Genomic DNA, 15,291 nt, shown 5'->3' with positions numbered 1-15,291 from the left:
TTTTTTTTGTATACAAGACCGAGGCTCTGGTAAGAGCTAACATCAATCACAAAAAAAAAACGGACACACAAAGCATACAATAAATGGAGTGGGAGACAAGATGGGGAGAGAGAGGGAAGCACACAAGTACAACAGCAGAGAATAGGGACATCGGAAGATCTGTGGGAGGGAGAGGGCTTGTGGGGAGGAGGCATGGGAAGGGGGGTGGGAGATGTATAAAACACGTGGACACTGCGAGAACTTCCAGGAAAGAAGTCGGTATTTCAAAAAAAGTGGATCTGGGGTGAATTAACGGGGGTAGAAGAGATCAAGGTTTTGGATGGGGGGAGATAAGAGATGGTGGTGAACAGCTGTTTTAAAGACCTGGAGGGAGGAGTGGGATTGAAGAGTGAGGGAGTTTGTTCCAGAGGTGGGAGTATAGAGGAATGATGGAGAGAAGGTGAGCAGAGAGTCTTGATTTTGGCAGTTTCACCAGAAGAGGGTTGCTCGCAGATATTGTGCGACCTGTAGGAATATTTGGGGGACAGAGTACAGATAGAGCTGGGGGAGCTAGGCCGGATAGGAGTTGGTAGAAGACAGAAAGACCACCTACCTGCCTGCGGTGAGTGAGTGAAAGGCCTTGGAGTTAGCTTCATTGCGGGAGATTCCAGTGATTCTGAAAGCTTTGATTTCAACAGCGTGAAGCCGAGCTAGGTGTGAGGCAGGAGCACCAGCCCAGAGGGGAGAACAGTATTCCATTGAGCTGTGGATGAAAGCCTTGTATGTGGTGAGGAGCTCAGGTGTGCCAAGGAAGGACTTCGCACGACGGAGGATGCCCAGTCGGCGACTGGCTTTGGAGGCCAGCTTGGAAATGTGGTTTTCCCAGGAAAGATCATGGCAGATAGTGAGACCCAAAAGCTTGAGTGACAGAACTTCTTGGAGAGGATTGTTCAGAAAGTGGATGGGAGGGTTGTCCAGTCGGTCTTTTCGGAGAGACAGTGAGAGTGTGAGATTTGTCAGGATTGAAAGACGTGTTCCACTTGTTTGACCAGTCTGTGATTTTGTCCAGGTCTTCAGAGAGTGAGGAGCCTGCAGACTGCCGATCTGAGGGATGAGGAATGGAGTGGCAGAGAGTGGAGTCATCAGCAAAGAGATAGAGAGGATTTTCAAGAGAGTCAGAGAGATCATTGATGAAGACCAGAAAAAGCACAGGGTGCAGAACACTGCCTTGGGGAACTCCAGCCTGAATAGGAAGGGGAGATGAGAGAAATCCTTTCAGGGCCACATGTTGACTACGACCAGAGAGGAGGTCTGCAATCCATTCGTGGAGATTTCCATGGATTGCCACGGAGACCCCTGGAGTACCTTCAGATAGTGAATGTGGCGACGCGCTGCTCATCCTCCCATACCTGACCTGACCTGACCTGACCTGACCTGACCTGCATGGGGGTGGTGTACTTTGAATATATCATCTGTAGTTGTTTTGGAACTGTTTCTATTTTTCTGGAAGATGTTACTCAACGATTGGCTTCTAAATTATATCGGTGTAAAAAACAGAAACATTTTAAAGTACATCCTTCATTATTATTTATCTTCAGTGTTGTTTGTGAATTTTTTTTTTCTGCATTGAGCAATGGTTTGGCCGGTACATTTGTGTGTGTTTTTGTGTGTTCGGTCAGTAACCCGCTTGATCTCGTTATTTCAACATCACTGTCATCATAGAATGGTATAATCAGCATCATTGTACTTCTAGTTATAACCTTTCCCATGTCACATCTAACTCTGTCTGTTATGTTCATGATTAACGAGATAATCAATTACAAACTTTATTGTGTGACACTGACATTTTTGTGCATCCATTTCTACTATGAGGTATGTTGTGGTGTGGGGTTTTAAAGCCCGTGCTCTAACGGCGAACCCAGGGATGTTAATGAAATGACATTGAGGAAAGCAAACACAACAAAAAGGGAGGATTGTTTGTTTATGGACATATTTACACATGTATACATACATACTTATATATATATATATATATTGATATTGATATTGATATTGAACTGGATATAAACAGGCACTCCTCTAAGGTTAAAAAGCAACCCTATGTCGGTCCACAGTTCTCATTGTAAATGTTTGCCATTGTTCAATCTTCTTGGCTGCAAGTATATTTATCTGTGCAGTCTTTAACCTAGAATGGCACTTTGTAGAAAGCATAACACCGCCAGGCCGAACAGTCAACGTTTTGTATCCCACTGATAAGCCGGATATGCACCCGGACCTTAACCAAAATTTATTGAATTTGTTCTTGTCACCTACTCAACTCATCCACCAAGTTTGGTCATAATCCGTCCACAACTTTTTGAAATATCGTGCTGTATATCGTTTTTGGCCGCATCTCTCAATGGTGAAAAGTCACTTTTAAAAAATTTAAAATTCTCGTATCCGGCTCCAGATCTTCACCAAAATCTAATCTCCCGTGAATCTGTCCACCAAGTTTCGTTTGAATCCATCCACAACCTTTTGAGATATCTTGCTCACAAAGAGACTAACAGACATGAAAACATGACCCTCGTCCACCTTTGGTAGCAGAGTAACTATGCTCTCCTGAAAGCCATGCCTCAATCATTAATGTACCACATTGCCCTTTGTAATCATAGAATTATCTTTAGACTATCATCTCTTGTAGCTCGACATGTTGCCCCTGATGACATTTTATGCTTTTTACAATATATAACAGCAAGAAAATGCTGTTTATGTAAGGCAATCATGAATTTGGCAATTCATTATATAAATGTACAACGCAAGACAAGACATGGCCAGCAGTATCTTTTTCAGCAAATAATTCATTTTCAGTTTAAAGCTTATGAGTGATTAAATGCTCTAATATTATACAATATATAAGGCAGAATGTCTCAACTCATTATTTGTCCACACGTCTCGTGTAACCAACCCATTTGGCTCTGTCGCCATCTCACACCCACTGTCCATTGGACTTTGTCCCTCTGCACTCTTAAACTAGCTGTCATTACCCTTTGGCCACCTTCTGTCTGCCTGGACGTCAGCAAAATTACTTTATCCCATCCACAATGAGGTTGCAAAACCAGACCGTATCAACTGCAGATATATAAATCTACTTCCAATATTGTAAACAAAATTCATAGAATTCATCGTTGCTGCTGATTCATCGTCTTTCATCGAATTCATCGTCTTTCCCCCATTTCAAACACTGATTGTTTGGATTTCGTCACACTCACTCAATTCTGAACATGCTGTTGTTCCTCTCTCAGTAATGCTTGAATGGCATAAATCTTAAACAAAAAGTCAAGACCATTTCCCCCAGACAGGTCCCAGGAATTAGACACAGTAAATTAAATTCAATTCGGTTTTATTACAAAAATAAATATCCCCGAGTGGACTAACGGTCATCTCTTGAGGTTGTAGTTCAGGCCTCTGCTGATTTGGGGAAACTCCCTCCACCCCCTCTTGAGAGTCCCCTGATCCCCTGGGTGGCCCCTTGATCCGAAATCGAAAACTGAGTGATCTTGTGGACCATTGAGTAGAAGGGCTGTATCGGGTTTCAGAGCAATTGGTTGGTAAATAAGGAACGAGTTAGGACCCGAAGTTTCAGGGGGTAACCCTGTCCTGGGAACCCCTCCTCATGCGAAATCGAAAAATCTAAGCCCGAGCGATTGTGTGGGTTATTGCCTTGTATTCATTACCGTGCGCTCGTGAAGCGAAAAGCAGAGTTAGGCATTCGGTTGCATACGTGTGGCGTGTCTGCATTTTCAAAATTCATTTTCTAAGGAACCGTTGGTCCGATTGACACAAAATTTTACCATAGGAACGCCTCTATAAATTTTTCACTCATAATTATGACGTCATAGATCACATGGTACGGACGTCATCTTGGAAAAATGTTACACCTCTGTATCTCCAAAACTGCTCAATGGAAAAAGTGGAAACAAGGCTCGATTGTATAAAAAAAAATTCCTCTGCAACTGTTAGTCCGATGGAAACGAAATTTGTACCATAGGGCCCCCTCCTGTAGAGTTTTTTTTAATGATAATTATGACGTAGGTCACGTGGTACAGGCGCCATCTTGGAAAAATCTAAAAACGTTGCACCTCTATATCTCCGAAACCACTCCATGGAAAAAATTGAAGCATGGCTCATTGTCAAGTTCTCCCGATGGGGAATAAGATATGTTAATGATGATGTCATCGGTACCTTATTGATGACATCATAATTCGACAAGTACAATGCTTCATTCGATCAGTATGAATTTTTTTTTTCTCTGCAATTCTTGGTCCGATTGACACAAAATTTTCACCATCGGAGCGGCTCCTCCGGTTCATTATTTTAATGATAATTCTGATGTCATAGGTCACATGGTACAGGCGCCATCTTAGAAAACCTGAAAAAGTTGCACCTCTATATCTCCAAAACCACTCCATGGAAAAAATTTAAATGTGGCTCAATGGAAAGAACTCCACATGGGAAACGATGACGTCATATGACGTCATAATTCGACAGGGACTACACTTAGTCTGATCATTTTGAAATTTATTGAGCGTGATCTAAACAACAATTATATTGGAGAATATAAATGTATGATGTAATCGCTCACGTGGTCTGGCAGCCATATTGGATCCAAGAAAAAAAAAACAGAAGAGTTGGCTCGCAACAAGTTAATTGCACAGGGTAAGCATTCTATGAATACCCTGTAGTTTGTCAAGTTTCAGAACAATTAGCCAGGTGGCAAAGAAGTAGTAGCAAAAATAGCAAAAAAAAGTTAACGGATGGACAGCCATCCGGACATCATGACCCATTTTATAAGTTAATCTCTTCGAGAATCGAGATGAGATGACCTCATGACATGACAGAGGTCTGAGGACTAAAATAGTCGGTGTTACAATTTAAAATGAGAGATGATTTACAGGTTCTAATAGTAATAATTATGGATTAAGAGATGATAAAAAGCGAGTTGTGAAATACATACACCAATATAAAGTTATGTGTACAAGTATAGCCTGATGAAAAATAAGTTGAGACAAGCATTATCTTCTGCTTTCCAAATTTGCTGCCTGTGGGATACGAGGCCGTCTTCAGACGTCACTCTCTGACTTCCTCCACTCACATAGTCAGCACTTTTCTTTAAATGGAACCTTCTTATCTTCTATTCCAATGGAACCTGGACCGCCACAAGGCAGTATATTGGGCCCAGTCGTGCTCCTTACCTATGTTAACAACCTCTGCTATGCTCGAGATATCTCTGTTCCTTTTGCAGGTAAACTCCACATTGTATCGTGCCATCCCACTGATGGGCATACAGCAGCTGTATTACTCTCAGCTGATCTGGAATTGATTAGTTGTTTGGCTGATAAAAAGAGCATGCCTATCAACCCTGGCAAATCTCAGTCTCACCCGATCACTTCAGAAGGATCGTCAAATAAACATACTTTCTGTACCTATTTCTGTGGTCAGCCACTGGAAGTTGTTCAGTCTCTTAAAGTTCTAGACCTCACCATCAGCCATTATCTCTCCTGGACTGACCTCAAAAGCCATTCACAGACTGCGCATCCAACGTTAATCAAAGTCATTCCTGAAAAAAAAAATCACAACTACTCACAACTTACAAGGTCTTTATCAATAGCTTAAGGAGTGCTGCTCTCCCCTATGGGCTGGAGCCCCAGCATCATATCTCTCTCTCTCTCTCTCTCTCTCTCTCTCTCTCTCTCTCTCTCTCTCTCTCTCTCTCTCTCTCTCCCTCTCTCTCCCTCTCTCTCCCTCTCTCTCCCTCTCTCTCCCTCTCTCTCCCTCTCTCTCACCCTCTCTCCCTCCCTCACCCTCTCTCCCTCCCTCACCCTCTCTCTCCCTCTCTCTCCCTCCCTCACCCTCTCTGTCCTTGATTCTGTAGAATCTAAATCTCTCTAAATAATTTCCATCTCCCATGATGAGGCAGACACACAAGGCCTGTTTCTGTTAAATTGGAGACAGTTAGAGTTTTGTTTTTCACTCAAATTCCCCCTTTTTACCACTTCTCCTTTGGTCTAGCTCCCTATACTTTCTCAGGCCTTGGACGCTCACCAGTTCCTCCTGGATGCACATGTAATATTCTTCCAGTAAGCACTCCTGGTTAAACTGCCAAAATTTAAGCTGAATTCCAACCTCTAACCTTTTAGTTCTAAATTTCTCCTGTTTGTGGAACTGCCTTCCAGAGAAAGAGCTCTTCAGGACTTCAAGCAAGCAGTGTACCACCATCCAATGTTATTTGCCATCTCTACCCACAATCTTTTCTACTCCAACAACGCTACCTAACCCTACTCTCTCGCTCTCTCTCTTGTAGGTTACTGCCTTCCTTCCCTTCTTTTTCTCCTCGTTTCATGTTTGTTCATTCCCTTGATTATTGCATACATCTGTGGCCCCCATAATGCATTGCTTTTTTACCTTTTGTTACCTCGCTCTTCTATGAGCCTCAATTTTGTATACAAAAGACGAGTGTGCGCAGTAAGACTCGGTTAACTCGGAAGGCTTTCAAACAAAATAAGTGCATATCTACCATGTTTTATGAAAAACAACCTGAAATGTAGATGGCAGAGTTTGAATTACCAATTGTTTATCTTATAAGTGTTTTTGTGTTTGTTTGTGCCTTTGTACATTACCCTTTCAAGGCCGAACTGTGGCACATAGAGGCCCATAATTTTGTCTTTAGGTACTTCAGAATCTAGGCAAGGTTTTAAGCTGACAAATGTTGGCCTTGACGTCCGTTTTAAGGCCACTATAAAGTGTACATTGGTAGGGAGGTCAGGCAGTGCTGCAGCTGACCCACAGACAAAAGGTAACCACCATGAGGCCAATAACCCCATCGCTTTTCAATGCCCAACACATGCCGGAACCACTGCCGGGAAAAGCTCACCCAACCGGGCAGCACCCGGTGTCACCCCACAGCCCCCAAACCCTCCCGGGCAGCGCCAGATAGCCCCTGCTAGTGGATTTATAAATATGAAGATTAACCATCTAAGCATCTATATAAATATAACACAGTTTGTGTGTGTGTGTTACCTGTAGACTCCTAAACGGAGAGGCTCACGTACTTGATTTTTGACAGAGACATGGCCATTGGGCCTGGGAAGGACATGGCCAACCTAAAAATGACCTCTGATGACGAGATCCATATTTTTTATTCATAGTTAACATAGCGCATGTCAGCGAGGAACATTATACACTGAATCTCAGCCTGTGCCAGAGCAGCTCACTCATTCGCTCAGGGCGATCACGTGATGTTCCATCCTCGCCGCCAGACCCCCCTCCTTCCCCCCTTCCCCCTCCTTCCCTATTCCCCCCTGCCCCCTTCCCCTCCTTCCTTCCCCTCCCCTCCCCCTCCACCCCTTCCCCCCCTCCCCCAGCCCCTCCCCTTCCCCCCTTCTCCTCCCTCCCCCCTTCCTCCCCCCTCCCCTTCCCCCCCCCGTCCCCTTCCCCCTCCCCCCCCATTCCTCCCCATCCCCCTCTGCTTCCCCCCCTCCCTTCCCCTCCTCTTTCCCCCCTCCTCCTCCACCCCTCCCCTTCCCCCCCCTCCCCTCCCTCCTCCCATCCCCTTCCCCCCCCTCCCCTCCCTCCTCCCATCCCCTTCCCCCCCTCCCCTCCCCTCCCCTCTCCTCCTCCTCCCCCCCTCCCCCTCCCCTGCCCGGCAACGCCGGGTACTTCTGCTAGTTCATTATATATCAAGTTGTTTTTCTGTTTTAGTTTGTGTCTCCCCATCAGGAAGATAATGAAGTCTCAACCAATAGGTGTATTATCTTTCACAAGGATTGCCTCTGCATGAATTATGACAATTAAATGTTCAGTACAAGACACCAGATGTGATACACTCAAGCTATTTTACAGTATGGCTATTTGAAGTGCTATTTGGCAGTCAAATCCAGATATGTAACTTGTGTAAAGAAATCAAGACTAACTTAACTCACTGTGATGATATACAGCAACTTTAAAAACCTCCAAAGAGAGCAAAACACAAACAATGTCCGAGTTTTGTGGGTTTTCCCCACACAAATTTCCCTGGGTTCGGCACAATTCAACAATAATCTTTGTCTGCACATCATAGTCTTTCCCTGTCTCACTCATGCGCTGTGTCCCTGTCCCTTTGACGCAGGGCTCCGATGGTCTTCCACTGCCTGGCTGCTGGCAGAAGGTGAGTCACAATGGCTTCCCTTTGACCTTTTTTGTTTATAACAAATGGTGAAGAGCCTTGTTGAGATTATTGCAAAGCCAAGTCAAATTAAATGAATGTTTTGACCATGTATATAACCTTTACAGGTGTACCATACGATATGATGGCACCTATGGCAATGCCTGTGTTATTATTACCTTTTTAATATGTATTCGACTATTTGAATTAAGCCATCGGCTTTTTCGCTTTTACGCATTAGTCTGAGTACAGACAGATTTTCTTGAAAAAAAAATATTTTAAAAATGAAAAATTAAATAAAAGATGTGACGTGTTATGTGTCTCAACCTGTGTCTTGCTGCCTCATCAAGTTAGTGTTCGATTTTTACTTAACTAGCTTAGAGTGGTCATAAATAAACAGTTTGGCAGTATGTCGTCCAAATGATCCCATAATGAGGGCAAAATCAAGGTCGGCGGCTCAGCTTTTATTTATTTGTGACCATAAAACCGCACAATGTAAAATTGTGACTTCAAGTATTCCACTCCCCCCACTTCCTTCCTCTCCCCCCCCCCCCCCCCCCCCCCCCCCCCCACGCAAACCATGGTGACCACTCAAACCACCATTTGGTACCTTGAGCCTGCATGGTGACCACTCTAACCACCATTTGGTGCCTTGAGCCTGCATGGTGACCACTCTAACCACCATTTGGTGCCTTGAGCCTGCATGGTGACCACTCTAAATACCATTTGGTGCCTTGAGCCTGCATGGTGACCACTCTAACCACCATTTGGTGCCTTGAGCCTGCATGGTGACCACTCGAACCACCATTTGGTGCCTTGAGCCTGCATGGTGACCACTCGAACCACCATTTGGTGCCTTGAGCCTGCATGGTGACCACTCTAAACACCATTTGGTGCCTTGAGCCTGCATGGTGACCACTCTAACCACCATTTGGTGCCTTGAGCCTGCATGGTGACCACTCTAACCACCATTTGGTGCCTTGAGCCTGCATGGTGACCACTCGAACCACCATTTGGTACCTTGAGCCTGCATGGTGACCACTCTAAACACCATTTGGTGCCTTGAGCCTGCATGGTGACCACTCTAACCACCATTTGGTACCTTGAGCCTGCATGGTGACCACTCGAACCACCATTTGGTGCCTTGAGCCTGCATGGTGACCACTCGAACCACCATTTGGTACCTTGAGCCTGCATGGTGACCACTCTAACCACCATTTGGTGCCTTGAGCCTGCATGGTGACCACTCTAACCACCATTTGGTGCCTTGAGCCTGCATGGTGACCACTCTAACCACCATTTGGTGCCTTGAGCCTGCATGGTGACCACTCTAACCACCATTTGGTGCCTTGAGCCAGCATGGTGACCACTCAAACCACCATTTGGTACCTTGAGCCTGCATGGTGACCACTCTAACCAACATTTGGTGCCTTGAGCCTGCATGGTGACCACTCGAACCACCATTTGGTGCCTTGAGCCTGCATGGTGACCATTCGAACCACCATTTGGGGCCTTGAGCCAGCATGGTGACCACTCAAACCTATGAAGATTTGTGCCTTGAGCCTGCATGGTGACCACTCAAACCACCATTTGGTGCCTTGAGCCAGCATGGTGACCACTCAAACCTATGAAGATTTGTGCCTTGAGCCAGCATGGTGACCACTCAAACCACGATTTGGTGCCTTGAGCCTGCATGGTGCCCACTCAAACCACCATTTGGTGCCTTGAGCCTGCATGGTGACCACTCAAACCTATGAAGATTTGTGCCTTGAGCCTGCATGGTGACCACTCAAACCACGATTTGGTGCCTTGAGCCTGCATGGTGCCCACTCAAACCACCATTTGGTGCCTTGAGCCTGCATGGTGACCACTCAAACCACCATTTGGTGCCTTGAGCCTGCATGGTGACCACTCAAACCACCATTTGGTGCCTTGATCCGGCATTGTGACCACTCGAACCACCATTTGGTGCCTTGAGCCTGCATGGTGACCACTCGAACCACCATTTGGTGCCTTGAGCCTGCATGGTGACCCCTCGAACCACCATTTGGTGCCTTGCTCCGGCATTGTGACCACTCAAACCACCATTTTATGCCTTGAGCCAGCATGGTGACCACTCTAACCACCATTTGTTGCCTTGAGCCAGCATGGTGACCACTCTAACCACCATTTGGTGCCTTGAGCCTGCATGGTGACCACTCTAACCACCATTTGGTACCTTGAGCCAGCATGGTGACCACTCTAACCACCATTTGGTACCTTGAGCCTGCATGGTGACCACTCTAACCACCATTTGGTACCTTGAGCCTGCATGGTGACCACTCTAACCACCATTTGGTACCTTGAGCCTGCATGGTGACCACTCTAACCACCATTTGGTACCTTGAGCCTGCATGGTGACCACTCTAACCACCATTTGTTGCCTTGAGCCAGCACGGTGACCGCCCAAACCCATGAAGATTTGTGCCTTGAGCCAGCACGGTGACCGCCCAAACCCATGAAGATTTGTGCCTTGAGCCAGCACGGTGACCGCCCAAACCCATGAAGATTTGTTGCCTTGAGCCTGCATGGTGACCGCCCAAACCCATGAAGATTTGTGCCTTGAGCCTGCATGGTGACCGCCTAAACATCTGAAGATGGGTTTGGCTTAGCATAGCACCGACATGGTGAACGTATGATTTTTCAGTGGATAGTTGTGGGTCAAGTCAGGCAAGCTGTCCAACCAATGGGTGGAAAGGAATGCTGCACACAGACGGACGGACAACCAAGTGTATTATTATAAAAGAAGATTATTTGTGGCAATACGAATGCCTTTTCATTACAATATATCTTTAATAAACCATATTTAGCCTTTAGTTGTACATAATCAACCATTAGATCAAAACCTTAAGATTAGGTCAAAACAATAGGCTTATTTAGGAAGAAGAAGAAGAAGAAGCCATTAGGTCTAAAAACAACTACCCTTGATATATAAATCCTGTGTCAGAGTGGCGACCCATCCAGGATTGTAACCGCACCACAAAACCTACTTTGGCATAAAAGACGCTCAATATAGAGCATGAGACATGATGATGATGATATTTAAAGTTATTTATTGAATGATTCAGAATCTTGGCTTTGCTGTGACCTCATTGGCTGCTCAACCATGAAACTTGTACGTGTGAACTAAAACTCTTCTTCCTGTCTCACTTTCGTGTGTTTGCAGTGATACGCATGCATTAAATGCATCCAACTTGGGACTGCTGTACATAGGATATAAATACTATATTTTGTACTGAGCGGTAATTTTGTACAATGTCTTGAGGTTTTTCTTTATTTGGAAAACTTGTCTTATTTTCACACTTTTGTACTATGCTTTGTAAACAAGCTAAGAATTAATTTATACATTTACCTGCAGTATTTGCATACACCTACACCTGTCTGAGCAGCTCATGGGAACGGCATTAGGTTGGAAATGATATTCTTATAGTTATTATTCGCAACAATAAGATGTTTTGATTCCAAAGTGCCAACTTATTACCAAATCCAGGTATTTACGATGGGTACATTTTGGGATAATTTGGGATTTATTTGTGCAGTATCTAACTTGCTGCTGTTACTTTGTTTGAAATGCATTCCAAATTAAACTATTTTTCTTAACCTTGATGTTCTAGTGTTATCCAGTCAGTATATTCCATTTTACCTACAACATTTGCTTCTTTTATTTTCTTTCTTTCTGACAGACCCTTCAGAGGTCTCCTAGGTTACATGTATCTAATGATGACGCGACCACTTTTATTGGGAGAGACATTCATGGGTGGTGTGCTTGTAACTGTGCATGGACGTTTGCTGTGAAAACCCCCAAATCTAGCACTCAAGATCTTACAAATCCACATCCTGCATGCCAATCAACCCGTCCCTTAAACCTCTCCCATCCCCATCCTCACTGATGCCTCTCGTGAACCTTGGGTGCGAAAAGGGCCAATCGCCGTGGATGACGGCGAATTGAAGAGGTGATGAAGAAGCTGGCTGTTTGGTTTGAGTACGCTCGAGCAAAACGTGGACGGATCTGGGAAGAAGGTGTCCGGGATGCCAAGGAATGCCAGATGATTCCACAGAACCCGAGGCGTGGCTCAGGGCGACTGCCTGGCATCACCCAGACCATGCCAAGCAGCACGTTATACACATGCTGGAGAGACTGAAAAGGAGAGAGTGGAGAAGAAAGTCTTTAACGATGTATTGAGTGTAATAATCACACAGGCTTGTGCCGGTGTACATGGTGGGGTATGACGAGCTTTTTGTAAAATGGGGCCTCGACACACATCTGGTATAACCTTCACTCTGAACTTTACCAATGACTCCAGTGGTATGCATTTTAAGCGTTGTGATGATGTGAAGGCAAGACGTTGCAACCTGCCTCTGCGTGGTTATACGCCAGCGTAACACTGCAATGGGCCTTGTCCCCTCTCCACCATTCTGTTGGTCGAGCTTGTCTTGTCTAGACCGTTAAAAGAGCTCTAGTTTTCATCGTCTGCCTCCTGCTTGACACTCGTTTTGTGTACAAAATGTCAGGACATTTACGCCTTATTTCCGTTTACGCCTCTACACGCAGCTCTTTTAAATTTTTATAAAGCTGTTTTTAAAGCGTTATTTACCAACTATTATATTTGGTTAATAATCATTCCTTGCCTTGGATGTAAAGAGGGATTCCGTGTGCCATGTATATCTCGTATTATGCTTGTAGATACACCACCCATACTTTACACAACCTTATAGTTTTGGGCCATATACAAAGTACATGACTCTATTTTGACAGTTGTCTTCGATACCCACCCTCTCCCTTTCCCTGTGATGCTTGATGTCCTTCGCCGAACCCACTGTAAAGAATTGTGACTATGAATGAGAGCAACGTCGACTTTTTTTTTCCGATCAGCTTCCATTCTGCAAGTTTCTTTTTTATCGGCAGCGCCTGACATCTCAGTTAATGATTTATTTAATTTAGCCCTTCAGCTCTCTCCAAATCTCACAAACTTGCAGTTGAACCTCCAGTTTTCTTATTCTTCGGAAATGCCCACTCATAGCCTCGAATCGATGATTTAAACAGCGCCTCTGCCAATTTTTGGTGAATTGAAGTGAAAGATAGGCCCGTCTAAACTGATGCATCCTGTCATGGTGGAGAGGAAATTCAAAATGGCTGCACCCATGACATTGAATTCAAGATGGCTGCACTCATGACAATGAATTCAAGATGGCTGCCCCCAAGAAGAAATACCATCGTGTGACTGTGATTCTGACACCCATCTCCCCCCAACCCCTCCCATGACGCGTAGAGAAACAACCGCATCCCCAACCTCTAAGTGTCACATTAATTTGTGTATGGCCCCTTGAACTATACGGCAAAACTTTCAAAAGTGTTGAATTTTTGAAAAGTTTTGAATCTCATCAACTTTCACTTTCAGGATTCATTTTGCAAACCATAAATTAAGCTGGATTTTTACTTGATCTCAATAACCAGAATCTGTACAGGTGCCTATTGCCGTTAGCGTGACGACGGGGTAGTGTGTTCTTTGGACCGCTAACCGAGCGATACCACTTTACGTCTACACTTTGCTCATTGGTTGTTAAAAGCCACGTTCTTTCTTTGCTTATTTATTTATTATCACGTGCTTCATTTGATGCATTTCATTTGCTACCTATCACAGGATGTTGTACATATTTATTTCCTTTTTTTGTGTTTTTATACGTCGGGCAATTAAGAACCTATGCAAAGAAAGTGCATTTATTTTGTCGAGTAATTTGTTGAAAACACGGTCAGGTTTGGCCCCCCAATAAATTTTATTGGCAATTTTTGTTTTGTAAATAACCATGGAAGTTTGCACCGAACTATGTATATGGTAAAAGGACGGCGTGTTGTAACAGAACAGCAGGAACTTCTCACCTAATATTGTACCTGTTGGTTTCACCCTCAATTGACCAGCCCGAATATTGCTCAGTTTGATTGCTCAAGGTTCTTGATTGTTTGAAGCTTGGTGTTACCTGTGCAGTGTGACGTCACTTCTTAAGAAATGTCAACTGAAGCTTTGCAATTCTCACACATCTTAATTCATATGTTGCCTCTGATACTTATTAACCATTTTATAATTGGCTTTCTTCAGCATATGTAAACTGTGCAAATGAAAATCACATACACATGTTCTTACTGAAGCCACAGACATGCTTGTTGCGGAGTTTCGGAACTTTTTCTGGACCGACACCTTCATCTGATGCAAACACTGTGCCTTTTCAAAATAAACCAAAATTACTTTGTACTGGTTGTGCATTACATGCAAGCTCAAATATGCTGTATTTTCTAAATAAAGACATTTATAATCACTCTTTGTTTCTATACTTCACTTACACACAAATGGACTCTTCCAGAAACAAATGGACTCTTCCAGCAACAAATTGGACTCTTCCAGAAACAAATGGACTCTTCCAGAAACAAATGGACTCTTCCAGCAACAAATTGGACTCTTCCAGAAACAAATGGACTCTTCCAGCAACAAATTGGACTCTTCCAGAAACAAATGGACTCTTCCAGAAACAAATGGGCTCTTCCAGAAACAAATGGACTCTTCCAGAAACAAATGGACTCTTCCAGAAACAAATGGACTCTTCCAGAAACAAATGGACTCTTCCAGAAACAAATGGACTCTTCCAGCAACAAATTGGACGTGCAATGGTTGCGGTGGTCGAGTTGATCGTCTCGCTGCGGTTTTGTCCTAAGCAGGCCAAGCGCTTAGACCTCTGCAATTGCCATCCTAAAATTTATTCAGTTGCAATAAACAGCCTAATATATGGAGACAAATAGATTGGACATTGCAACCCACATCAGTGATACAAACTTTCTTCAACTAAAAACTTACGACAATCTCAATAATAAACGGTAACCACTTGAATCACCAAATCAGCTCAAGTCAGTAAATCAGAAAGCAACATACGGCAATTCGATTTCAACAACTGAAGGTTTTATCAACTCACCTGCTTGCACTGATCAATGGAGGTAAGGTAACCACGAAGTATGCTTATCTATGGAATATCAGATACTCACACATGGAGAAGAGCAGAGACAAAAAAGCGAATACATTACTAGCCTATAAATTACAACTACC

The 15,291-nt window shown here is 44.1% G+C and overlaps 1 protein-coding gene across 1 annotated transcript in view; it reads left to right on the top strand.

Annotated features, from left to right (window-relative positions):
- The window catches only part of LOC137432941 (uncharacterized), a 135,006-nt gene extending 120,494 nt beyond the window's left edge, over positions 1-14,512 (top strand). The window contains exons 37-38 of the mRNA XM_078783760.1: positions 8,126-8,164; positions 12,120-14,512. Coding sequence (XP_078639886.1) covers positions 8,126-8,164; positions 12,120-12,149 — 69 coding nt within the window. The 3' untranslated portion in view covers positions 12,150-14,512. The remainder of the gene's footprint in view (positions 1-8,125; positions 8,165-12,119) is intronic.
- The last annotated feature ends 779 nt before the right edge of the window (positions 14,513-15,291 follow it).

This window comes from Myxine glutinosa, chromosome 8, assembly GCF_964187855.1.
Source record: "Myxine glutinosa chromosome 8, kmMyxGlut1.1, whole genome shotgun sequence".
In the NCBI taxonomy this organism is placed as follows: Eukaryota; Metazoa; Chordata; class Myxini; order Myxiniformes; family Myxinidae; genus Myxine; species Myxine glutinosa.
This window is presented reverse-complemented; position numbering and strand designations above follow the sequence as displayed.